Source organism: Moschus berezovskii, chromosome 8 (genome assembly GCF_049115385.1).
Source record: "Moschus berezovskii isolate FMDL1 chromosome 8, NW_MosBer_1.0, whole genome shotgun sequence".
Lineage (NCBI taxonomy): Eukaryota > Metazoa > Chordata > Mammalia > Artiodactyla > Moschidae > Moschus > Moschus berezovskii.
Window position 1 is genome coordinate 88,084,430 of NC_142467.1, and position 26,320 is coordinate 88,110,749.

The 26,320-nt window shown below is 39.2% G+C and overlaps 1 protein-coding gene across 1 annotated transcript in view; it reads left to right on the plus strand.

The window, feature by feature from the left end:
* The window catches only part of SLC27A6 (solute carrier family 27 member 6), an 87,260-nt gene that overhangs the window by 55,027 nt on the left and 5,913 nt on the right, over positions 1–26,320 (plus strand). The window contains exons 6-9 of the mRNA XM_055430666.2: positions 18,384–18,474; positions 21,804–22,002; positions 23,525–23,622; positions 24,799–24,929. Coding sequence (XP_055286641.2) covers positions 18,384–18,474; positions 21,804–22,002; positions 23,525–23,622; positions 24,799–24,929 — 519 coding nt within the window. The remainder of the gene's footprint in view (positions 1–18,383; positions 18,475–21,803; positions 22,003–23,524; positions 23,623–24,798; positions 24,930–26,320) is intronic.

Below are 26,320 nucleotides of genomic sequence, written 5' to 3' on the forward strand. Positions count from 1 at the left end.
TACAGGACCACTTAGTGAATTCCAACAAATTTCATAGGATCGAATACAAGGAGATCCAACCAGTCCATTCTAGAGGAGATCAATCCTGGATGTTCATTGGAGGGACTGATGCTAAAGCTGAAACTGCAATACTTTGGCCACCTCATGCGACGAGTTGACTCACTGGAAAAGACTCTGATGCTGGGAAAGGTTGGGGGCGGGAGGAGAAGGGGACGACGGAGAATGAGATGGCTGGATGGCATCACCGACTCGATGGACATGAGTTTGAGTGAACTCCGGGAGTTGGTGATGGACAGGGAGGCCTGGCGTGCTGTGATTCATGGGGTCGCGGAGAGTCGGACACGACTGAGCGACTGAACTGAACTGAACTGAACTGATGTTCTCTGATAACAGCTTAATTAAGATAGAAATGTTTAAAACAACAGCTAGATCTTTTCCTAAATATTTGAAAATGAAGCATCTCTAAATATCTATGAGTCAAAGAAAAAATTATAATAGAAAAATAAAAATAGAAAATAATTTAACCAAATGATAATGAAAATGTTACATTGAAGAATAAGAATAATAACTGAAAATTAGTGAGCTAAATATCCATTTCTATAAGTTAATTTTTAAAAACAGCTAGAACAAACTCAAAGAATATAAAAGGAAGGAAATGATAAAGAGCATAATTTAAAGAAGTAGAAAAGAAGCATTTAGTGAGTATCAAAGGAGATAAAAGTGTAATTTTTAAAAGTAAAGAAATAGATTCAAAGCTAGTATTAATTGCTCTGATATTTGAAACTTAAAGAAGGTACAAACTGTTTTTATAAATATGTTCTTTGGGATTGTGAAGGTCTTATTTACATTTTAGAAATTCATGTGCATTGTGAACAAAAATAATTGGTGGAATAATAAGTGCTGATATTATCAAGTACTGCATTCTTTACGGTTAGTTTTCTCAGTGGATTGCACTGGTTCCATTAAAAATTTGCTATTGATATTAAACATTTTTGGTGAAGCTGAGTCATTCCTAAGTAATTATGTAGTAGGAATACAATGAAGCTTGACTTCATTGTAATTTTCTAATATATTAAAGTCCCTGTCAGACTGTTATAATGTCCACAATGCAGGAAGTTATGATTGTCTCCAGTTCATTTGGAAAAACTTCTGATTTTTTTTTCCACTTTGGAAATGGAAGAAAAAAAAGTACCTAATGCCATATGAATTCTAGTCTTTTATCATTTCATTTGCATATTGTTTCATTACATAACAGGTAATCAGAAAAAAATTAGACCAATAATTGTTTCATAATTATATGAGGAAATTTGATAAGTGTGTCTCTCAAAACTTTAAACCTATTGGAGGCTTACAGTTACTCTCTCAGAAAGGAGTCAGCCTCTAAACAGAGGGAGGATGTTATAACCAAGAGAAAAAGATGAAGCAGCAGCACAAAGTTCGTGCTACCCAAATGTGCTTCTTGTGTGATGTGTTTCCTATTTATTTAAATGCATGAAGGGAGGTGTGTCCCATAAATGCCTCCAAAGCAAATAATATAAAAAATCTGGTGACAGCCCAATTTTACGTCCACGTAAAAGTTGTAGACTGCCTTCTCCTTTTCTATACCCAGTAATTATAACTGGGAAGGAACAAACATGAAACTGAAAGAAATAAAACTTTAAAAAAAGAAGGACTTAAATGAATCTAAATAAAAAACTGCTAAAAAAAATGGATGAATATCAAAATAAGTCCCCCCAAATAGCCTGAAAATGTTTAGAAAAATAATTTCCCATGGTTCAAAAACTTGTAATAATATTCTGTTTAAAAATAATAGCCCAAAGGAAAGTGCAGGAAAGGCATAAATCAACAAAAGGAGTTGAAAAGTAGCCATGCTCAACCCAAAGGGGAAAAATATAAGGGAAAAATGAAAATGTTACAGAGCTAAACATCACATTGAAGGACTTAAAAATAAATAAGACTGTAAACACTACTAGGGAGCAGGATGGATGGGACTAAGGAGTCACACAAACAATATAAAGAATAAGCAAATAATAATATAAAATAAATGAAAAAGATAAAATGAAACCATAGACAATGATCCGACTTGTGCTTAATTTGTGTTCGTTCCTACAGAAAAAAAAACCTCAAAGTGAAAAAAACTACTTGAAACCTAGTAGAAGAAAACTTCCTGAAAATAAAGAGTTGAATGTTTAGCAAAGAGAGCACATATTTCAGGGGTGGAATATATGGTACAGAATGATTATCAGAAAATATTTTCTGGTGAAATTACTGAGTATAAATTGAAGAACCATAAGCAGATGCTAAAGCAGAAAAATCAAAAGACACACAAAGTAGAGGATGAAGATGGGAAATGGCTCAGGCATCTTTCAAAACGAAAACATCACACCCAGTTCCCCCCAAAAGGGAAAGTAATGTTTTCAACTAAGAATGACTGTTTAACAAAGTTGTCCTGCAAGTCCAAATGCAACAAGGTGGCATCCTCAAACTTTTAAGAAATCAGAGAATGTAATTCCTATGTACTTACAGGAATATGCTGCTGCTGCTGCTGCTAAGTCACTTCAGTCGTGTCCGACCCTTAGCGACCCCACGGACTGCAGCCTACCAGGCTCCTCCATCCATGGGATTTTCTAGGCAATAGTACTGGAGTGGCTTGCCATTGCCTTCTCCGTACAGGAATATACTACTGCTTTATATTCACTGAATGAAAAATTCTGGTGAACATGAAGATAAAGCAGTCTTTAGAAATGAAGGAACCACCTTCTATTAAAAGGTTTGGTTGAACCCATTTAAATGTAGAAGATTTAAAATTCTGAATTACGTTTGTAGATGGAATGGAAATGTAAATCCTGCCAACATAAGAATATTCATAACTAACAAAAATGGGAATTGGGTGGTAAGAAAGAAGAAGGTATGAGTGCTAATTATCTCATCTTTCATGGTGGTAAATCCATAGATACAAAAAGTAAAGTATGAAATTTGGTAAAAAAGGCTTCTTCCCTTCACATTTGTATAAACATTTTTATTGTCTTAGAGTAAGCATCTTTTGAGCTTTCTTGGTGGCTCAGACAGTAACGAATCTGCCTGCAATGCAGAAGACCCAAGTTCTATCCCTGGGTTGGGAAGATCCCCTGGAGAAGGGCATGGCAACCCACTCCAGTATTCTTGCCTGGAGCATCCCGTGGGGGAAGGAGCCTGGAGGGCTGCAGTCCATAGGGTTGCAAAGAGTCAGACAGGACTGAGCAACTGACACTTTCACTTTCAAGCGTCTTTTAAAGACTAGGAAATTTAGTCAACTGTGAAGTTAGAAAAAAGTTCACACAGGACCATCTTCACACCTGACTTCAGTTGCAGTTGGGGGTCCCTAAGACCACCTTTAATAATTTTTGATAATTCAGTATTGAAAACTCATCAAAAGTTGATATAATAGTTACATGTATTTCCAGGTCAGGAGGCTTACCCAGTCTTGATGTCCAGAGTTTTTTGGGGGAGTGGGGGTGCTCAATCATTTAAATCTAGTTGTCTGCCTCTGTGGTCAGCCTCCATCTCTTGTCCTTCAGGAAGTCAAGATGTGTGACTACAAATCTCTATCCTACATAACATTATTGACCTGGCTCAGAGACCCACTCTCAGTGTAGTTACTATCTGGCTGCCCAAGGTCCTTAGGCAAGTAAAAATAGTACTATCCATCATGATATTGCAAGGACTTAAGAGATTATCCCATCCTTCTGGGTTGTCCCAGGGCACTGGCTTTGAATGCCCTGTTTCATGCATCAAACTTGGGCAGGTGATCTATTTCACATATGGTAATACGTGTTTCAATGCTATTCTCTCAAATCATCCCACCCTCGCCTTCTCCCACAAGTCCAAAAGTCTGTTCTTTATATTTGTGTCTATTTTGCTGTCTCGCATACCGGGTCGTCGTTACCGTCTTTCTAAATTCCATATATATGCATTAATATATTGTATTGGTGTTTTTCTTTCTGACTTAATTCACTCTGTATAGGCTTCAGTTTCATCCACCTCATTAGGACTGATTCAAATGTGTTCTTTTTAATAGCTGAATAATATTCCATTGTGTATGTACCACACCTTCCTTATCCATTCATCTGCCAATGGACATCTAGGTTGCTTCCATGTCCTAGCTATTGTAAGCAAGGCTGTGATGAACATCAGGGTACACGAGTCTCTTTCAATTCTAGTTTCCTCAGTGTGTATGCCCAGCAGTGGGATTGCTGGGTCATATGGCAGTTCTATTTTCAGTTTTTTAAGGAATCTCCACACTATTCTCCATTATGGCTGTACTAATTTGCATTCCCATCAACAGTGTAAGAGGGTTCCCTTTTCTCCACACCCTCTCCAGAATTTACTGTTTGTAGACTTTTTTGATAGCAGCCATTCTGAAATGGTACCGGCGTGAGATGGTACCTCGTTGTGGTTTTGATTTGCATTTCTCTGTTAATCAGTGATGTTGAGCATTTTTTCATGTGTTTGTTAGCCATCTGTATGTCTTCTTTGGAGAAATGTCTGTTTAATTCTTTGGTCCATTTTTTGATTGGGTCGTTTATTTTTCTGATATTGAGCTGCATGAGCTGCTAGTATATTTTTTTTACATTCTTTGTCAGTTGCTTCATTTGCTATTATTTTCTCCCATTCTGAAGGCTGTCTTTTCACCTTGCTTTTGGTTTCCTTCATTGTGCAAAAGCTTTTAAGTTTAATTAGGTTCCATTTGTTTATTTTGGCTTTTATTTCCATCACTCTGGGAGGTGGGTCATAGAGAATCCTGCTGTGATTTATGTCGTGAGTGTTTTGCCTATGTTTTCCAATAGGAGTTCTATAGTTTCTGGTCTTATGTTTACATCTTTAATCCATTTTGAGTTTATTTTTGTGTATGGTGTTAGAAAGTGTTCTAGTTTCATTCTTTTATAGGCAATTGACCAGTTTTCCCAGCACCACTTGTTAAAGAGATTGCCTTTCCTCCGTTGTATTTTTTTGTCTCCTTTGTCAAAGATAAGCTGTTCATAGGTGTGTGGATTTATCTCTGGGCTTTCTATTTTGTTCCACTGATCTATATTTCTGTCTTTGTGCCAGTACCATACTGTCTTGATGACTGTAGCTTTGTACTATAGTCTGAAGTCAGGCAGGTTGATTCCTCCAGTTCCATTTCTTGCTCAAGATTGCTTTGGCTATTCGAGGTTATTTGTATTTCCATACAAATTGTGAAATTTATTCTAGTTCTGTGAAAAATGCCATTGGTAGCTTGATAGGGATTGCATTGAATCTATAGATTGGTTTGGGTAGTATACTCATTTTCACTATATTGATTCTTCTGATCCATGAACATGATAGATTTCTCCATCTGTTGTGACATCTTTGATTTCTTTCATCAGTGTTTTACAGTTTTCTATATATGTCTTTTGTTTTTTATGTAGATTTATTCCTAAGTATTTTATTCTTTTCATCGCATTGGTGAATGGGATTGTTTCATTAATTTCTCTTTCTGTTTTCTTATTGTTAGTGTATAGGAATGCAAGGGATTTCTGTGTATTAATTTTATATCCTGCAAATTTACTACATTCTTTGATTAGCTCTAGTAATTTTCTGGTGGTGTCTTTAGGGTCCTCTCTGTAGAGGATCATGTCATCTGCAAACAGTGAAAGTTTTACTTCTTCTTTTCCAATATGGATTCCTTTTTATTTATTTTACTTCTCTGATTGCTGTGACTAAAACTTCCGAAACTATGTTGAATAGTAGTGGTGAGAGTGGGCACCCTTGTCTTGTTCCTAATTTTAGGGGAAATGCTTTCAGTGTTTTGCCATTGAGGATAATGTTTGCTGTGGGTTTATCATATATGGCTTTTATTATGTTGAGGTATGTTCCTTCTATGCCTGCTTTCTGGAGAGTTTTTATCATTAATAGGTGTTGAATTTTGCCAAAGGCTTTCTCTACATCTATTGAGATAATCACATGGTTTTCATTTTTCAATTTGTTAATGTGGTGTATCACATTAATTGATTTGTGAATATTGAAGAATCCTTGAATCCCTGAGATAAAGTTCAGTTGGTCATGATGTATGATCTTTTTAATATGTAGTTGGATTTTGTTTGCTAGAATTTTGTTGAGGATTTTTGCATCTATGTTCATCAGTGATACTGGCCCATAGTTTTATTTTTTTGTGGCATCTTTGTCTGGTTTTGGTATTTGGGTGATGGTGGCCTCATTGAATGAGTTTGGAAGTTTACATTCCTCTGCAGTTTTCTGGAAGAGTTTGAGTAACCTAGGTGTTAGCTCTTCTCTAACTCCATCTGGTCCTGGACTTTTGTTTGCTGGATGATTTTTGATTACAGTTTCTATTTCCATGCTTGTGATGGGTCTGTTAAGATTTTCCATTTCTTTCTGGCTCAGTTTTGGAAGGTTATACTTCAAGAATTTGTCCATTTCTTCCATGTTGTCCATTTTATTGGCATATAGTTACTGATAGTAGTCTTTTCTGATCCTTTGTATTTCTGCATTGTCTGTCATGATTTCTCCATTTTCATTTCTAATTTTGTTAATTTGGTTCTTCTCCCTTTTTCTCTTGATGAGTCTGGCTAATGGTTTGTCTATTTTATATATCTTCTCAAAGAACCAGCTTTTAGGTTTGTTGATTTTTGTCATAGTCTCCTTTGTTTCTTTTCCATTTATTTCTGCCCTAACTTTTATGATTTCTTTTCTTCTACTAACCCTGTGGATCTTCATTTCTTCGTTTTTTAGTTGCTTCAGGTGTAAAGTTAGGTTATTTATTTGACTTTTCTCTTGTTTCTTGAGGTAAGCTTGTAATGCTATGAACCTTCCCCTTAGCACTGCTTTTACTGAATCCCATAGGTTTTGCGTTGTTATATTTTCATTTTCATTTATTTCTATGCATATTTTTATTTCTTCCATGATTTGTTGGTTATTCAGAAGCATGTTATTTAGCCTCCATATGTTTGTATTTTTAGTAGTTTTTTCCTGTAGCTGACATGTAATCTTACCGCATTGTGATCAGAAAAGATGCTTGAAAAGATTTCAGTTTTTTTTTAATTTAATAAGGTTAGATTTATGGCCCAGGATGTGATCTATCCTGGAGAATATTCTGTGTGAACTTCAGAAAGAGGTGAAATTCATTGTTTTGCGGTGAAATGTCGTATAGATATCAATTAGGTCTAACTGGTCCATTGTATCATTTAAAGTTTGTGTTTCCTTGCTAATTTTCTATTTGGTTGATCTATTCATAGGTGTGAGTGGGGTACTAAAGTCTCCCTTTATTATTGTGTTACTGTTAATTTCCCCTTTCATACTTGTCGGCATTTGCCTTACATATTGAGGTGCTCCTATGTTGGGTGCATATATATTTATAATTGTTATATTTTCTTTTTGGATTGATCCTTTGATCATTATGTAGTGTCCATCTTTGTCTCTTTTCAAGGCCTTTATTTCAAAGTCTATTTTATCTGATATGAGTACTGCTACTCCTACTTTCTTTTGGTCTCCATTTGCATGAAATATCTTTTTCCAGCCCTTCACTTTCAGTCTGTATATGTCCCTTGGTTTGAGATGGGTCTCCTGTAGACAGCATATATAGGGGTCTTCTTTTTGTATCCATTCAGCCAGTCTTTGTCTTTTGGTTGGAGCATTCAACCCATTTACATTTAAGGTAATTATTGATAAGGGATAGAAGCAAGGTCCGGTGCTGTAAAGAGCAATATTGCATAGGAACCTGGAATGTTAGGTCCATGAATCAAGGCAAATTGGAAGTGGTCAAACAGGAGATGGCAAGAGTGAACACAGACATTCTAGGAATCAGTGAACTAAAATGGACTGGAATGGGTGAATTTAACTCAGATGACCATTATATCTACTACTGTGGGCAGGAATCCCTTAGAAGAAATGGAGTAGCCATCATGGTCAACAAAAGAGTCCGAAATGCAGTACTTGGATGCAATCTTAAAAACGACAGAATGATTTCTGTTTGTTCCCAAGGCAAACCATTCAATATTACAGTAATCCAGGCCTATGCCCCAAGCAGTAATGCTGAAGAAGCTGAAGTTGAACAGTTCTATGAAGACCTACAAGACCTTTTAGAATTAACACCCAAAAAAGATGTCCTTTTCATTATAGGGGACTGGAATGCAAAAGTAGGAAGTCAAGAAACACCTGGAGTAACAGGCAGATTTGGCCTTAGAGCACGGAATGAAGCAGGGCAAAGGCTAATAGAGTTTTGTCAAGAGAATGCACTGGTCATAGCAAACACCCTCTTCCAACAACACAAGAGAAGACTCTACACATGGACATCACCAGATGGTCGACACCGAAATCAGATTGATTATATTCTTTGCAGCCAAAGATGGAGAAGCTGTATACAGTTAGCAAAAACAAGACCAGGAGCTGACTGTGGCTCAGGTCATGAACTCCTTATTGCCAAATTCAGACTTCAATTGAAGAAAGTAGGGAAAACCACTAGACCATTCAGATATGACCTCAATCAAATCCCTTATGATTATACAGTGGAAGTGAGGAATAGATTTATGGGACTAGATCTGATAGATAGAGTGCCTGATGAACTCTGGACGGAAGTTTGTGACATTGTACAGGAGACAGGGACCAAGACCATCCCCATGGAAAAGAAATGCAAAAAAGCAAAATGGCTGTCTGAGGAGGCCTTACAAATAGCTGTGAAGAGAAGAGAAGTGAAAAGCAAAGGAGAAAAGGAAAGATATAAGCATCTGAATGCAGAGTTCCAAAGAATAGCAAGGAGAGATAAGAAAGCCTTCTTCAATGATCAATGCAAAGAAATAGAAGAAAACAACAGAATAGGAGAAACAAGAGATCTCTTCAAGAAAATTAGAGATTCCAAGGGAACATTTCATGCAAAGATGGGCTCGATAAAGGACAGAAATTGTATGGACCTAACAGAAGCAGAAGATATTAAGAAGAGGTGGCAAGAATACACAGAAGAACTGTACAAAAAAGATCTTCACGACCAAGATAGTCACGATAATGTGATCACTGACCTAGAGCCAGACATCTTGGAATGTGAAGTCAAGTGGGCCTTAGAAAGCATCACGACGAACAAAGCTAGTGGAGGTGATGGAATTCCAGTTGAGCTATTTCAAATCTTGAAAGTTGATGCTGTGAAAGTGCTGCACTCAATATGCCAGCAAATTTGGAAAACTCAGCAGTGGCCATAGGACTGGAAAAGGTCAGTCTTCATTCCAATCCCAAAGAAAGGGAATGCCAAAGAATGTTCAAACTACCGCACAATTGCAGTCATCTCACACGCTAGTAAAGTTATGCTCAAAATTCTCCAAGCCAGGCTTCAGCAATATGTGAACCGTGAACTCCCAGATGTTCAAGCAGGTTTTAGAAAAGGCAGAGGCAACAGAGATCAGATTGCCAACATCCGCTGGATCATGGAGAAAGCAAGAGAGTTCCAGAAGAGCATCTATTTCTGCTTCATTGATTATGCTAAAGCCTTTGACTGTGTGGATCACAATAAACTGTGGAACATTCTGAAAGAGATTGGAATACCAGAACACCTGACCTGCCTCTTGAGAAACCTGTATGCAGGTCAGGAAGCAACAGTCAGAACTGTACATGGAACAACAGACTGGTTCCAAATAGGAAAAGGAGTACGTCAAGGCTGTATATTGTCACCTTGCTTATTTAACTTATATGCAGAGTACATCATGAGGAATGCTGGGCTGGAAGAAGCACAAGCTGGAATCAAGATTGCTGGGAGAAATATCAATAATCTCAGATATGCAGATGACACTACCCTTATGGCAGAAAGTGAAGAGGAACTCAAAAGCCTCTTGAGGAGAGTGAAAGGGTTGGCTTGAAGCTCAACATTCAGAAAACAAAGATCATGGCATCTGGTCCCATCACTTCATGGGAAATAAATGGAAAAACAGTGGAAACAGTGTCAGACTTTATTTTTTGGGGCTCCAAAATCACTGCAGATGCTGATTGCAGCCATGAAATTAAAAGACGCTTACTCCTTGGAAGGAAAGTTATGACCAACCTAGATAGTATATTAAAAAGCAGAGACATTACTTTGCCAACCAAGGTCCGTCTAGTCAAGGCTATGGTTTTTCCTGTGGTCATGTATGGATGTGAGAGTTGGACTGTGAAGAAAGCTGATCGCTGAAGAACTGATGCTTTTGAACTGTGGTGTTGGAGAAGACTCTTGAGAGTCCCTTGTACCGCAAGGAGATCTAACCAGTTCATTCTAAGGGAGATTGATCCTGGGTGTTCATTGGAAGGACTGATACTGAAGCTGAAACTGCAATACTTTGGCCACCTCATGCGACGAGTTGACTCACTGGAAAAGACACTGATACTGGGAAAGGTTGGGGGCGGGAGGAGAAGGGGACGACAGAGAATGAGATGGCTGGATGGCATCACCGACTCTGTGGACATGAGTTTGAGTGAACTCTGGGAGTTGGTGATGGACAGGGAGGCCTGGCGTGCTGTGATTCATGGGGTCACGGATAGTCGGACACGACTGAGTGACTGAACTGAACTGATGATCCCATTGCCATTTACTTTGTTGTTTTGGGTTCGAGTTTATAAACCTTGTTTGTGTTTCCCATCTAGAGAAGATCATTTAGCATTTGTTGAAGAGCTGGTTTGGTGGTGCTGACTTCTCTCAGCTTTTGCATCCTGGGTGTTCATTGGAAGGACTGATGCTAAAGCTGAAACTCCAATACTTTGGCCACCTCATGCGATGAGTTGACTCACTGGAAAAGACTCTGATGCTGGGAAATGTTGGGGGCGGGAGGAGAAGGGGACGACAGAGAATGAGATGGCTGGATGGCATCACCGATTCTGTGGACATGAGTTTGAGTGAACTCCAGGAGTTGGTGATGGACAGGGAGGCCTGGCGTGCTGTGATTCATGGGGTCGCGGATAGTCGGACACGACTGAGCGACTGAACTGAACTGAACTGAAAGCTTTTGATTTCTCCTTCATATTTGAATAAGATCCTTGCTGGTATAATAATGTGGGTTGTAAGTTTTTCTCTTCCATCACTTTAAGTATGTCCTGACATTCCCTTCTGGCCTGAAGACTTTCTATTGAAAGATCAGCTGTTATCCTTATGGGGATCCCTTTGTGGGTTGTTTGTTGCTTTCCCCTTGCTGCTTTTAATATTTGCTCTTTGTGTTCGATATTCATTAGTTTGATTAATATGTGTCTTGGGGTGTTTCTTCTTGGGCTTTCCTGTTTGGGACTCTCGGGGTTTCTTGTGCTTGGGTGGCTATTTTCTTGCCCAATTTAGGGAAAGTGAAATGAAATAAAAGTGAAAGTCACTCAGTTGTGTCCAACTCCTTGCGACCCCATGGACTGTATAGTCCATGGAATTCTCCAGACCAGAATATTGGAGTGGGTAGCCTTTCCCTTCTCCAGGGGATCTTCCCAACCCAGGGATCAAACCCAGGTCTCCCGCATTGCAGGCAGATTCTTTACCAGCTGAGCCACCAGGGAAGCCCAGGAATACTGGAGTGGGTAGCCTATCCCTTCTCCAGCAGATCTTCCTAACCCAGGAATTGAACCAGGTTCTCCTGCATTGCAGGCAGATTCTTTACCAACTGATCTTTGAGGGAAGCCCCTATTTTAGAGAAAATACTTGATGAGATAATAGTTGAAAATAAATTTTAAGGAAGTTTTCAACTATTATCACTTCAAATATTTTCTCATGCCCTTTCTTTTTATCTTCTTCTTCTGGGACTCCTATGATTTGAATATTGGGGTGTTTAACATTGTTCCAGAGGTCTCTGAGGTTGTCCTTATTTCTTTTCATTCTTTTTTCTTTTTTCCTCTCTGCTTTATTTATTTCCACCTTTCTGCCTTCCACCTCACTTATCCTATCTTCTGCCTCAGTTATTCTACTTTTGGTTCCCTCCAGAGGACTTTTTATACCATTTATTGCATTATTCATTATTGATTGACTCTTCATTATTTCTTCTAAATCCTTGTTAAACATTTCTTCAGTTCAGTTCAGTTCAGTCGCTCAGTCGTGTCTGACTCTCCACGACCCCATGAATCACAGCATGCCAGGCCTCCCTGTCCATCACCAACTCCCGGAGTTCACTCAAACTCATGTCCACAGAGTCGGTGATGCCATCCAGCCATCTCATTCTCTGTCGTCCCCTTCTCCTCCCGCCCCCAACCTTTCCCAGCATCAGAGTCTTTTCCAGTGAGTCAACTCGTCGCATGAGGTGGCCAAAGTATTGCAGTTTCAGCTTTAGCATCAGTACTTCCAATGAACACCCAGGACTGATCTCTTTTAGAATGGACTGGTTGGATCTCCTTGCAGTCCAAGGGACTCTCAAGAGTCTTCTCCAACACCACAGTTCAAAAGCATCAATTCTTCGGCGATCAGCTTTCTTCACAGTCCAACTCTCACATCCATACATGACCACGGGAAAAACCATAGCCTTGACTAGATGGACCTTTGTTGGCAAAGTAATGTCTCTGCTTTTTAATATACTATCAAGGTTGGTCATAACTTTCCTTCATCTTCTCAATCCTTGTCTCTAATCTATTTATCTGTAACTCCATTTTGTTTTCAAGATATTGGATCATCTTTACTATCATTATTCTGAATTCTTTTTCAGGTAGACTCCCTTTCTCCTCCTCTTTGGTTTGGTTTGGTGGGCATTTATCATATTCCTTTCTCTGATGAATATTTCTCTGCCTTTTTATTTTGTTTAGATTGCTGTGTTTGGGGTGGCCTTTCTGTAGGTTGGAAGTTTGTGGTTCCTCTTTACTGTGAAACCTGCTCCCTTTGGGTGAGGTTGGACTAGTGGCTTCTCAAGGTTTCCTGGTTAGGGGAGCTTTCATCTGTTTTCTGATGGGTGGAGCTGGATCTCTTCTCTCTGGAGTGCAATGAAGTGTCCAGTAGTGAGTTTTTGGGTGTCTGGGTTTGGTATGGCTTTGGGCAGCCTGTCTTTTAATGCTTGGAGCTGCGTTCCTGCTTTGCTGGAGAATTAGCGTGTATATCTTGCTCTGGAACTTGTTGGCTCTTTGGTGGAGCTTGGTTTCAGTCTAGGTATGGAGGCTTTTGGATGAGCTCTTGTCTATTAATATTCCCTGGAATCAGGAGTTCTCTGATGTTTTAAAATTTTAAGACTCCTGCCTCTGGCTTTCAGTCTTATTCTTATAGTACTTCAAGACTTCTCCACCCATACAACACAGATGACAAAACATCTAGGTTAATGGTGAAACAATTCTATTCTCCACAGTGAGGGACACCCAGAGATTCATGGAGGACCAGGAGGAGACAAGGGGGACTCCAAAGTGAAGAAAGCAATCTAGCCAGTAATCAGTTCCCTAAGTGTTCTCCACAGCCTGGAACACCCGGAGAGATTCACAGAGTTAAGTAGAGAAGAGAAGGGAGGGAGGAGATAGAGGTGATCTGGGGGAGAAAAGGTGAGTCAAAAGGGGAGAGGGCAATCAAGCCAATAATCACACCCCTAAGTGAAAATGGGTACTGAAGATTGGATTCTTAAAGGTACAAAATTGGTAACAAATACCAAAAAGTAAAGATTAAAAATCTAGAGTAGAGTTTAGACTCTCAAGAATACAATATTAAAAATACAAAACAAAATCAATCACAAAAATTATAAAATATATACATGTGAAATTTGCTTTAAAAATAGGGTCTTTTTTTTGCAAGGTAATAGTAGGTTATAAAAATGAAAATTAAAGAAATAATAAAGAACTTAAATTAAAAAAAAATTTTAAAGTGGTAATAGTAAAAATATATCTAGGAATTCTTTGGAGCTGTTGTGGGCAGTGTGGGGTCAGTTCAGATAGTTCCATGTTCCAGCTTGTACTTGTTCTTAAGGTCTATAGGCCCCCTCCAATGCTTAATCAATGTTAACTGCAGGATTTTAATCTGTTGCACCTGTCACTTCCAGAGTGGTTCCCTCTTCTTTATTTTGGCTTCCTCTTCTTGCAAATCTCTTTGGTGTCTAATTTCCGGTGTCTGAGGGGGCGAGGGTGGTCACTTATTTAGGCTCACTTGTTCAGTTGTGTTGTGGGGAGGGAGGAACACTGCAAACAAATATCACTGGCATATGTGGGGAGTGCTCACAGTGTATGGACCACACTGGGTTTGCCCCAGCTCACAGTGGCGTATGCTTTCCACGTCTACACTGATCAGGCTCCAGGGTGTTCTGCAGGGCACTGTCCACAGTGGGACCTGCATTTCACGCACTTCCCAGGTCAGAGCCGCTCAGGTTCAGGTTCTCAGGTTCTCTGCAAGGGCACAGACTCAGTTGGGCATGCACTTTGTGCCCTTCCCTGGTCTGAGGTGACCAGGTGCTTGGTGAGCGCACTATCCCAGGTAGGCTGTGCATTTTAATCACCTCCGCGGTCCTGGCCGCTTGGTTTCCCGAGTGTGCTGCGAGAGCATCATCTCAGGTGTGCCATGTATCTCCTCTGGGGAGCTGATATCAGGCTGCGACCCTTCTGGCAGATGTCAACCATCTAAGATCCCAGGAAGACATGGTTAGCAACTGAGAGCCTGCTCACAGTTTGGTGGAGGATGCTGATCTCTGGAGCTGAGATTGGAGCAGCCCCTTGCCTTCAGACTCTGAGTGTAGCTCGCCTGCCTCTCCTCCTCCGGCGGGGGGAGGGGCCTGTACGCAGCCGGCTTGCTCTCCTTTGGTGTTTCTTTGTTTGTGAGCAGGCCAGGCTGCGAGTTAGAGCCTTTTTCAGGTCAAGTTCTCTCTCTCTTTTTTTTCCCCCTCTCTGGCAATCCCACAGTTTGGGCTGCTATTTCACATTAGCTCCCTCAGATTGTCCTTAGGGCATTCAGGCCTGGTCCTTACCCTCAGAACTGATAATGCCACCCACGCCTCCCTGTCCAGCCCCTGCTTACTGGCGGCAGATGTGAGCGTCTGGACTACTGCTCTGCTGGGAGTTGCGGTTAGGTACCTATTCTGTGGGCTTTTTTTTTTTCCTCCCAGTTATGTTGCCCTCTGAGATTCCAAAACTCCCCACAGACCCGCCTGTGAGAGCGTTTCCTACTGCTTGGAAACTTCTCCTTCATGATTCCCTCCCTAGGTCGGGTCTCCATCCCTAACTCTTATGTCTGTCTTTTGTCTTTTATATTTTGTCCTTCCTCCTTTCGAAGAGAATGGGCTGCCTTTCTGGGTGCCTGGTGTCCTCCGCCAGCATTCAGAAGTTGTTTTGTGGAAGTTGCTCAGCATTCAAATGATCTTTTGATGAATTTGTGGGGGAGAAAGTGAACTCCCCATCCTATTCCTCCACTGTCTTGGGACCCTCCCTCCCAAATGACTATTTTTTAAATATAATTCTGTGAACCAATCAGAACTATGCTGTTGCACCTAGAAATATGTATTCATAATGGCTCAACTTTATATAATATTACATGTTACTATATATAAATATATATTTATAACAGATGAGAAGTTTATATTTGTGTGTGTGTAGGATAAATGATGGAGAAGGAAATGGCAACCCACTCCAGTACTCTTGCCTGGAAAATCCCATGGACAGAGGAGCCTGGTAGGTTGCAGTCCATGGGGTCACTAGGAGTCAGACACAACTGAGCGACTTCACTTTCACTTTCATGCATTGGAGAGGGAAATGGCGGCTCACTCCAGTATTCTTGCCTGGAGAATCCCAGGGATGGGGGAGCCTGGTGGGCTGCCGTCTATGGGGTCGCACAGAGTCCAACACAACTGAAGCAACTTAGCAGCAGCAGCAGCAGGATCAATGAGCTTCTGATGTACAGGTTTAGGCAATGTGGTATAATGTTGAGGCCAAACATCCCAAATTGGAATCACTGTACCTAGGGCTTAATTCTAGCTCTGCCACTACATGACTTTCTGACTTTGACAAGTCACTTTCTCTGGATTCAAAGTATACTCAAGTATTAATAGAGGAAATAATTTTTGTGTTCCCTTTCCAACTTCTAAATTTACAAATTTGAACATGCAGAAGCATACAGGTGTGGGAACTCTAAAGGCCAGTGTTCACAGCCACACAAGTGAGTGCCACCCAGTTCTGGGGACCCATTTGCCTAGACTGTTACAAGTGAGACCCCCTGCAGCTGTGTTCTAGACATGCATACCTCTTCCTATACCTACACCTGTATGTATACATTCAGGAGATATGAAAATGTGGCATCTACTTTTTATTTGTGTTGTTATAACACAACCATTTTTATAACCTTGTGGGACCTCTTGAAGGTAAAGAAAAAAACAAACAAACACAGAAATCTTTATAGCCGAGATTTAATACTCTGATCCAGGCTACTTCTAGAAGATGCTCTGCTATGTTTAAATTTCATTTGTATTATAAAATTACTTGATTTCTGACCATCAGTTCCCCTGTATCCAATAAGGAGTGCACTGACAGTGATTTGATGCAGAATGAATCTTACTCATGCATGCGGTTGCCAAATTAATCTCAAAGAAATAAAGTTAAAGCTGATATATTACCAGTTGCCGGGCAAATTTTTCAAGATACAAAGCATGCTAAAACAGGTAAAACAGGGGAGAGAAAGATGGGTAATAAACAGAGTTCTGTTCTTGTTTGGCCAAAATGACAAATGCAATTCTGGAGTTTCTGGAATCTTTCTTCTTACCAGTTATTAGGAAGTGGCCAGTCTCTTGTTATGCCAATTAAAGATGAAAACCAACAAGATGCAAGCTTGCATTCTAACAAGAATCTTTATGTCTAGAGTAACAATATATTTTGCTTTGCTGTCTCTTTCTTTGGTCCCCATCTTAAAATAGGATAATATTAACTTCTACCTCATAGTGTGTTTAATGATTAAACTAAAAGCTCTTAGCACAGTGACTGGAAAACAGTAAGTACTCAGTTACTATTAGTTGCTCTCATTTGTATTTAATTGAAATTCATTAGCTCATTTGAATTGTGATTGTGGTCACATGTTGATTATCCAGAGGCAGCGGTGTTTAGTCTTTGATAGCAAATAGCATTATTACATTTAACTCACTGATCTGTATCCATCTTTTCTCCTTTGTTCTATGTTTGTTCGTTTCTCTCCTCTTCCTCATGCTCCTCCTCCTTCTCTCTTGCTCTCTTTTATTTGTCCTTCCTAATCATTTTTTTTTTTTTACTTTATTACCTTCGTTTTAGTTTACTATGTGCTGGTTCAGTTTAATAAGATTGCTTTTTTAACTGATCGGGAAAACCTCAATTTTCTTACGTATGATATGAGGGAATTGGATTGAACCAACCTGCAGTTCTCTCCCAGGGTCAGATTTTGAGGTTCTGTGAATCTGTATGATATGGCAATATGAATGTTACAGGACCAGAGGAGAAGGAAATATGGAGAGTCAAGGAGAGATGTCCAACTAGCTTGTTTCCTGATGTGATAAGTGTGTTCCAAAAAGTTCCCATCTTACACAATAGTGTGCAAAAGTGCTGAGGGTTAGTTTAAAGACATTAAGGTGAAAGACTGGGGAAAATGTCTAGGTAAATGACAACAACAGTACTTTTAAGGCATCTCATCCCTTCTCAGAGGATGATAAGTTAAAATATACAGCAAAATCCTCGCATTCCCATACTATCTATTTTGTTGTTTTTTAGTCACTAAGTTGTATCCGACTCTTTTTGCAACCCTATGGACTATACAGCCTGCCAGGCTCCTCTGTCCATGGGATTTTCCAGGCAAGAATACTAGAGTGAGTTGCCATTTCCTTCTCCAGGGTATCTTCCCAGTTTACATTTTAGTTCTATTAAAATTTCCATTTCGAAGGATGTTTTGAAAGATTGCAAAAAGATAAGGCAAGAAAATGGTCCTCTTAACTGTAGTTAACAAAGTATGTGATATAGTACACAGATTGCTTCCTGGTATTCATTCAAGATTAAAACTAGTAAAACTTTTCTAAGGTAATATGCAACATAAAAAGTGAAAGTGAATCCCAGTACAGGAGTGCTGGTTACTAACAACTTCAGTTTTGATTCTGAAATATTCATTTAATTTTTTTACCAAGAAAGCTTACTTGTTTTTAGTAAATCCACATTCTAATTCTGTATTTCAATTGTTCTTGTTGTTGTCCAGTCACTCAGTAATGACCGACTCTTTGTCATCCCATGGATGGCAGCACGCCAGGCTTCCCTGTCTTTCACTATCTCCTGGAGCTTGCTCAAACTCATGTTCATTGAGTCAGTGATGCCATTGCACCATCTCGTCCTCTGGCATCCCTTTCTTGTGTTTTCAATCTTTCCCAGCATCAGGGTTTAAAGTTCAGTCAATTGAAACAAACAGTGTTTCAACTGACTGAACTTTAAATCTCCTACCAGTGGATGTTGCTACACAAATAAGTTACTAAATTTTGTTTTTAATTTTGCTTTTGCAGCTTTTTTTCAATTTTCACTTGATAAAGTATGATTCTCAGAAAGATGAACCCGTTAGAGATGAGCAGGGCTGGTGCAGTGATGTGAAAAAAGGTAAGATTATTGTATTTGAAGATGCCTTTTCAGGTAAAGTTTCTGAATTTCTCTTTAGTTACTGAATTTAGAAAAGAAAGAGTGGTTATTTCTGATGTATTTGGATTTTTAGTGCAAGTAGAATGGTTTAATTGTTAAAAGTTAGAGGCCCCATGTGTGTCACTCAGATGGTAATTACAAAAAGTTCCAAGTGGTTACTGTTGGGCTTAAAGTTTTCTTAATCCACCACTCCTACAGTGGCATATGTCTAATGTCCTATGTCATCAAGATATAAAAATGAATGGCAGTTTATGATTCTATGTACAGAGGAAAGTGAGACAGACTTGGATTTAAATCTGGGCTCTCACACATAGAAACTGTCCAGCTTTGGGCAAATCACTTAACTCATCAAAGTCTCATTTTCTTTATATGTGGGGTAGCAGTGACAATATTTTTTCATTAGGTTGCTGTTGACAGCTAAATGAGATGATGTTTGCAGAGCCCCATGGAAGGCCTGGCATGTAGCTTGTTACCTCCCTCCCTTTCTCTTCGTCATCCAGCTCCTCCTTCTCCAAGCTAGTCTTTCTTATGGTTTTGGGTTAGAAAAATTTTAATCAAAGCAAGTGCCCCAATTAATAAGCAGCTGCATATAATCAAGGTAGAAAATTTAATGTAGAGATGTACCCTTAAAATTGGTTTGAGATCCAGTCTGAGAAAATCAGGCCAAAGTTACTTTTTACTGCCTTATAATGTTTCAACTGCATTTCAGAAGATGACTTCAAATATGGAGACAAAGTTCATAGACCTGTTCCCCGCCTCCCCTCTGCCCCACACTACCTGAAAGATTGGACAAAAAGATGAGCCTTATCTATGAAAAAGCAAATAGTCCAGTCCTCTGAATTTCAAGCCTAAGAGCATTTATCAAGTGTTTTTTTCTAATTAAACTCCAAAGACAGTGTCTAAGGGAAAAGTCATTTCTAAGGAGATTGAAAAGACCTTTGTTTATCTCCACTTTTCTAGTGTGTTATATTTATTATATTTACCGTAATGTGATATTGGAACTTGGATCCCCAAACTGCTTATGAAATCTCAGGGTTTTTCAAAAGCAGATTGTCCCCAAATATCTACTTTATAATTTTGCAATTCTCGAAGAGGATCGCTCAGTTTTTTTCCCATTAAAGCATTGTATCTTTCTCTGTGCTTTGACTGCAGTGAGGCATGGGTTTGATTGCTCCCTAGTTGGGGAACCAAGATCCCACATGCCACGCAATGTTGCGCCTCCAAAACAAAATCATTGTGTCTTTCATAAATTATTCCTAAGAGGGAAAGATAAGAATACACTCTAACCTTCTTAGCATTTGCAATAATTAATTTGTCAGGTAAGGAACTATCACCTGTGTCCTGAAGAAGAAAAAGAAAGAATATAAATTTTAAGGAAAATATAAGAGGCTTAGAAAATTCTGAAATGTATATAGGAAATGTAGATTGATGGAATAAGCAAGGGAGGAGAACCTTTGGAGTCAGATGAAAGTGAAAGTAAAAGTTTCTCAGTCGTACCCGACTCTTTGTGACTGCATGGACTTTACAGTCTGTGGAATTCTCCAGGCCAGAATGGAGTGGGTAGCCTTTCCCTTCTCCAGGGGATCGTCCCAACCCAGGGATAGAACCCAGGTCTCCTGCATTGCCGGTGGATTTTTTGCCAGCTGAACCACAAGGGAAACCCAAGAATACTGGAGAGGATAGCCTATCCCTTCTCCAGCGGATCTTCCCAACCCAGAATCGAACCGGGGTCTCCTGCGTTGCAGAAGGATTCTTTACCAACTGAGCTATTTTTTTCCCCTCAATTTCTTCACCTGTAAAATGAAGATAATAAGAGGGCCTGACTCAATAGTCCATCAGAAGATGAGACTGAGATGGAATACATATGTAAAGTGCTCAGAATAGTGACTGGTACCCAGAAAGTGCTCCTAAAGTGTAACAATGGCAGTGATGATGATGATGGTATTGGTGATGACAGTGACAGAGAGGGGTCTCTGCTGAAGCAGGGCAGGCGAGTTTTGGCAAATGGCTTGTGTGCCCTGGGAACCCTCAATGTCCAGAAGGAGTGGGAGCAGTAAGAGTGGAAAGAGTGTTAAAATAACAGAAACTGCTTTAGAGTTTGCTGGAATATAGCCTCATCAGACTCATTACATAGATGTTAACTGTCTTCACAGTGGCCAAAATAAGTCATTGGCCTTGAAATCTTCTGGGGAAGTGATTGCTGGTCCCCTTTGTCTTCTACTATTAGAAGTAGTTTTTTACCTTGCTGACTGCTGAGCATTATCTTGATTAATTTGAATATACCTGATTAAAAATTATTTTAGATAATGTGTCTAAATATAAGTAAAGCCAAAAAAAATTCATGGCTTATCTCCTATCTATTGAGGATTTCCAGAGGAATAAACATTTTCTTACACTTTTAATAACATATTAATTAAATCAAATCTAATATTATACAGAAAGATCATAGAGACTTGAATTTGAGTTCTAGGCCCCTTCCTTTCTATCTGCTGAACTTTACTAATATACTTCACTCTTTTGGGCCCTAGCACCTTCCCTATGAAATAGGGATTATATTGATCAACTTCAAAGAATCTCTCTGAAAAAGTAATGACAGTTGCATTTCTCATGGGACTTGCTCCACAGTAAGTGCCCAATAAATAAATATTGCCACCATCATAATCTTATTTAGTTGTTATTTATATTATGGCCATTATTATTGGTGTTAGAATCTATGAAATCCAAAACATAGCCATTAGTGTATCCACTCAGGATGTAAAATAAATTTAAAATTACTTTTTTTACCTTCTATTTCCTTTTTGTTAACTTTCCCAGAGTTATTTATACTTTGGTAAACGGAGAAGGCAATGGCAAGCCACTCCAGTACTCTTGCCTAGAAAATCCCATGGACAGAGGAGCCTGGTGGGCTACAGTCCATGGGGTCGCTACTAGTCGGACAAGACTGAGCAACTTCACTTTCACTTTTCACTTTCACACGTTGGAGAAGGAAATGGCAACCCACTCCAGTGTTCTTGCCTGGAGAATCCCAGGGATGGTGGAGCCTAGTGGGCTGCCGTCCATGGGGTCGCACAGAGTCGGACACGACTGAAGTGACTTAGCAGCAGCAGCAGTCTGTAAAAGGGTATGCTAGACTTAGGCACCCAGAGTAATTGATGTCAAGTATAATAAAAATAAGTTCAGAGGAAAGAAGGATAAGCTGCACTGGATGTATTGGTCAGATGTAACAAGGTCCACACATAGTGTGTGTAATAATAGTTTTAATCAAATCACTGAAAATGCCTCTCTCTCAGGGGAACCCGGACTTCTCATTTCTCAAGTGAGTGAAAAGAATCCCTTCTTTGGCTATGCTGGGAATAAGAAGCAGACAGAAAAGAAATTGCTTTGTGATGTTTTTAAGAAAGGAGATGTTTACTTTAACACAGGAGATTTAATGGTCCAAGACCAGGATAATTTCCTTTATTTTTGGGACCGGATTGGAGACACTTTCAGGTATGGAATAGCATTGGTTGCAAAGCTTGTTTTTCGATTGTGAATACTGCTCTGAGGGAGGCTCTGTGGAAACATTATACACACACCTGCTCTCTCCCTTCAGGGCACAGAGTGCTTTTATCTCAGTAATGGCTCCCCATTTAAAAATTCACTGCCCATCTGTTTCTAGATTGAAACATAAGTTACATTTTGATGTCATTTTTATAATTATCTTAATGAATCACTTGGGTCAGTTCAATTCAGTTCAGTTTAGTCGCTCAGTCGTGTCCGACTCTCCGCGACCCCATGAATCACAGCACGCCAGGCCTCCCTGTCCATCTCCAACTCCCGGAGTTCACTCAAACTCATGTCCACAGAGTCGGTGATGCCATCCAGCCATCTCATTCTCGGTCGTCCCCATCTCCTCCCGCCCCCAACCCTTCCCAGCATCAGAGTCTTTTCCAGTGAGTCAGCTCGTCGCATGAGGTGGCCAAAGTATTGCAGTTTCAGCTTTAGCATCAGTCCTTCCAATGAACACCCAGGATCGATCTCCCTTAGAATGGACTGGTTGGATCTCCTTGCGGTACAAGGGACTCTCAAGAGTCTTCTCCAACACCACAGTTCAAAAGCATCAATTCTTCGGCGATCAGCTTTCTTCACAGTCCAACTCTCACATCCATACATGACCACGGGAAAAACCATAGCCTTGACTAGACGGACTTTGTTGGCAAAGTAATGTCTCTGCTTTTTAATATATTATCAAGGTTGATCATAACTTTCCTTGGGTCCAAATCAGTGACTTCTTTTTTTTTTAAGAATATGATACAGGCAGACTGATGTGAAGTCTAAATTGTATGGTTAAAATAGAAAAACTAATACTGTCTAATTTTTGACTTTGTGGCAAAAATAGAGAAATAGTAAAACTGACTTTTCTTATATGTTTTTTTAATTCTTTATCTTAGGCTTATGAATTTATTTTGCTTTCTAATCAATGACTATAGAACAGTGGAGGACCAGATTATAGACAGTCCAGAAACATCCTTTTTCCTCACCTTCTTTGTGTCATGTTAGAAGGGCACCTTATGCAAAATCATTTAAAAAAAATATTCATTCATATGCATTAAAAGAGCCAAAGAAGTTAATCCCTAGAAATTAAAGAGGCGCAATAAACTGAAAGACAGCTATAACTTTCTTTTCAGGTTTTCTATCATTATATCTAGAGAATGTTTTATACTTAACTGTTATTATCAATATATTATAAAGCAGAGAGATTTGTAGTTATTTTTATGACATTTGAAAAAAACACTTTACAGTAAGCAATTTATACCAATAAGACAACAGATGAAGTAATTTTAACTGGAAACAGATACTGATTTTGTTGACTTACAAAGTTCTTCCTTAGAAATGTCTTTCATTTTGAAAACTGCCATTATTTTTGGTAATTAGGTGCCTGCACAGAGCCAAATGCAGGGCACTAAAACTTAAAACTGGTTCTTCATTCTTAACATATAGGTGTACTAACTGGAACTTGTTTTTTGTTTAGGTGGAAAGGAGAAAATGTAGCAACCACAGAGGTTGGTGATATTATTGGAATGCTGGATTTCATACAGGAAGCAAATGTCTATGGTGTGATTGTGCCAGGTATGAATTGATTTCAGATTTAGGAGGGATTCTTAGAATGAAATGAAATTTTTCTTTCATTTGCAACACTCTTGCTAATTGAACATTTCATTTTTCACATATTAAGACATCTCAGTTTTGGCTTGGCAAAGTGATGTCTTAACCCCAAGCTAGCAAACTTCACAGTCACACCTGGGAAATGGTACCAATTGTGTTTTAATGCATGTGTGTATTTTTAAGCAGAGCTTTTGAAAACTGTGGTCAAGTTATTTAGTGCTAGAAATAGTTTCAGCTTTTCAATGGCCTATTATTTTTCTCTTGATGGTGAGAAAAATGATTAGAATTTATACATACCACTATGTGTAATGATGAGATGACTAGAGTTTATACATACCACTAAACAGGAACATGTTCTAATTTAAATGTTTAATAACATTGACTTGTAGTTAAGTTGAATCTTTTTCAGAAATCATTTTAAAAGCTGTTTGGCCTCATCTTTATAAATATGTATATGAGTATTGTCTCATGTTGGCGAAAATGGCAAAGAGAAGTAACCAACTTGAAATCACAGTATAGCTATTCCCCTTCACCATGTTTTTGTGTGTGGTTTTTTGTTTTTTTTTTTTAACAAATGACAGTATTTTCCAACTGATGTTTGCATGTGCAGGGGATACTGATGGTGGGGATGTTTGGATAGGGCAGCAAAGAAAAAGTCTGTTTAATAGTCTCTGGGTCCTGGGGAAATGCTACAAGAGATTCTGAACCCCTGGGGAAAAAAATGGGGTGTTAAGCAGTAAGTGATCTGTGGATTTAGTCATGGAAATATCAGTCTCTAGTTTCTTATTTTTTTCATTGATACTTAATGTGACATTAAAAAAATATATTTGTCTTTAAAATGTTTCATCTTAATATTTCATATTAATAGCAATGGCATACAAATTATGGGTAATTTATGGTGTTTTCTATTCCACCTATTTCATTTTTGTAGTGTAGGTAATTAAACATAGATTCTGCACTTTCTCTTTCCTAAATCATTTCTAGAGAGTAAATCATAAGCTCAAGGAAAGGCTACTGTTGCCTTGTTATTACTGCAATAGATGTAATGTGTATATTTGTAACAGTGTATAATGAACAGGATTTTTACAAAAATTCACCTACTGCTTGTAAAACTAACTCTATTACAAACTTTTCTTTCAGGTTATGAAGGAAAAGCAGGAATGGCTTCTATTAGTCTAAAACCAAACAAGTCTTTAGACTTGGAAAAAGTTTATGAGCAAGTTATTACATTTTTACCAGCTTACGCCTATCCGCAATTTTTAAGAATTCAGGTAATTTTACCTACCCCTAAAATTTAAGACCAGGAATTTACAAGATAGTTTAATTACAAAATAATACTTACCACTTAGACAATATGTCCATTTTGTTTTTATTAGAAAGTTTCAAGAACAATGAAAATCATTAGGATGCTAATTTATGCCATATTTGAAGCCTAATTACAGACAAGAGCACAATAAAATGCTAGAGTCTTTGCCCTTGTCCTATTTGTTGCCCTCCTCCTCTTCAATCTGGATAAATGATGTTCCCCGAGATGGTGGCAAGACAAACCCACATCTTACATGTGCCTTTGTGCTTTGTGAAGATATTTGATGCTGTATACCTAAAATTAGATCCCACCAGGCCGCCTCAGAGCATCTGCAGAATGTGTGTAGACCCTCAAGGCAATTGGTTTTAAGCAATATTGCTTTTAGTTTTTATCCTCATTCTGTCCAGTCTCCCTCAGCGACTATATATCTTGGGGGAATTCTGAAATCATTTGTTTTGAGAGGTGTGTGTGTGTGTTAGATGCTTACTCGTGTCCAGCTCTTTGTGACCCCGTGGACTGTAGCCTACCAGGCTCCTCTGACCATGAGATTCTCCAGGCAAGAATACTGGAGAGGGTTGCCGTTTCCTTCTCCAGGGGATCTTCCTGACTCAGTGATCAAACCCGTGTCTCCTGCATTGCAGGCAGATTCTTTACCATCTGAGATATAGGGAAGTCCTTTGTGAGATGGGCCCTCTCTTGTTAGGTTGCTGGAGAAAAGTCCAGTAAAAAGAAAGCAAATTTACTCAGCTGCTAGGTAACTTACATGCTCATTTAGTCAGCCATTTATTCATATAATACTGTGCCTCAAAAATAATTTCCCCAAACTAGTCTTCAACATCTCTTAACATCAGTTCAGTCACTCAGTCGTATCTGACTCTTTGTGACCCCATGGACTGCAGCACACCAGGCTTCTCTGTCCATCACCAACTTCCAGAGCCTACTCAAACTCATGTCCATTGCATCAGTGATGCCATCCAACCATCTCATCCTCTGTCGTCCCCCTCTCCTCCTGCCTTCAATCTTGCCCAGCATCAGGGTCTTTTCAAATGAGTTGGTTCTTCACATCAGGTGGCCAAATTATTGGAGTTTCAGCTTCAGCAACAGTCCTCCCAATGAATATTCAGGACTGATTTCCTTTAGGATGGACTGGTTGTATCTCCTTACAGAGACTCTCAAGAGTCTTCTCCAGCACCACAGTTCAAAAGCATCAATTCTTCGGCGATCAGCTTTCTTCACAGTCCAACTCTCACATCCATACATGACCACGGGAAAAACCATAGCCGTGACTAGATGGACCTTTGTTGGTAATGTCTCTGTTTTTTAATAAGCTGTCCAGGTTGTTCAGAGCTTTTCTTC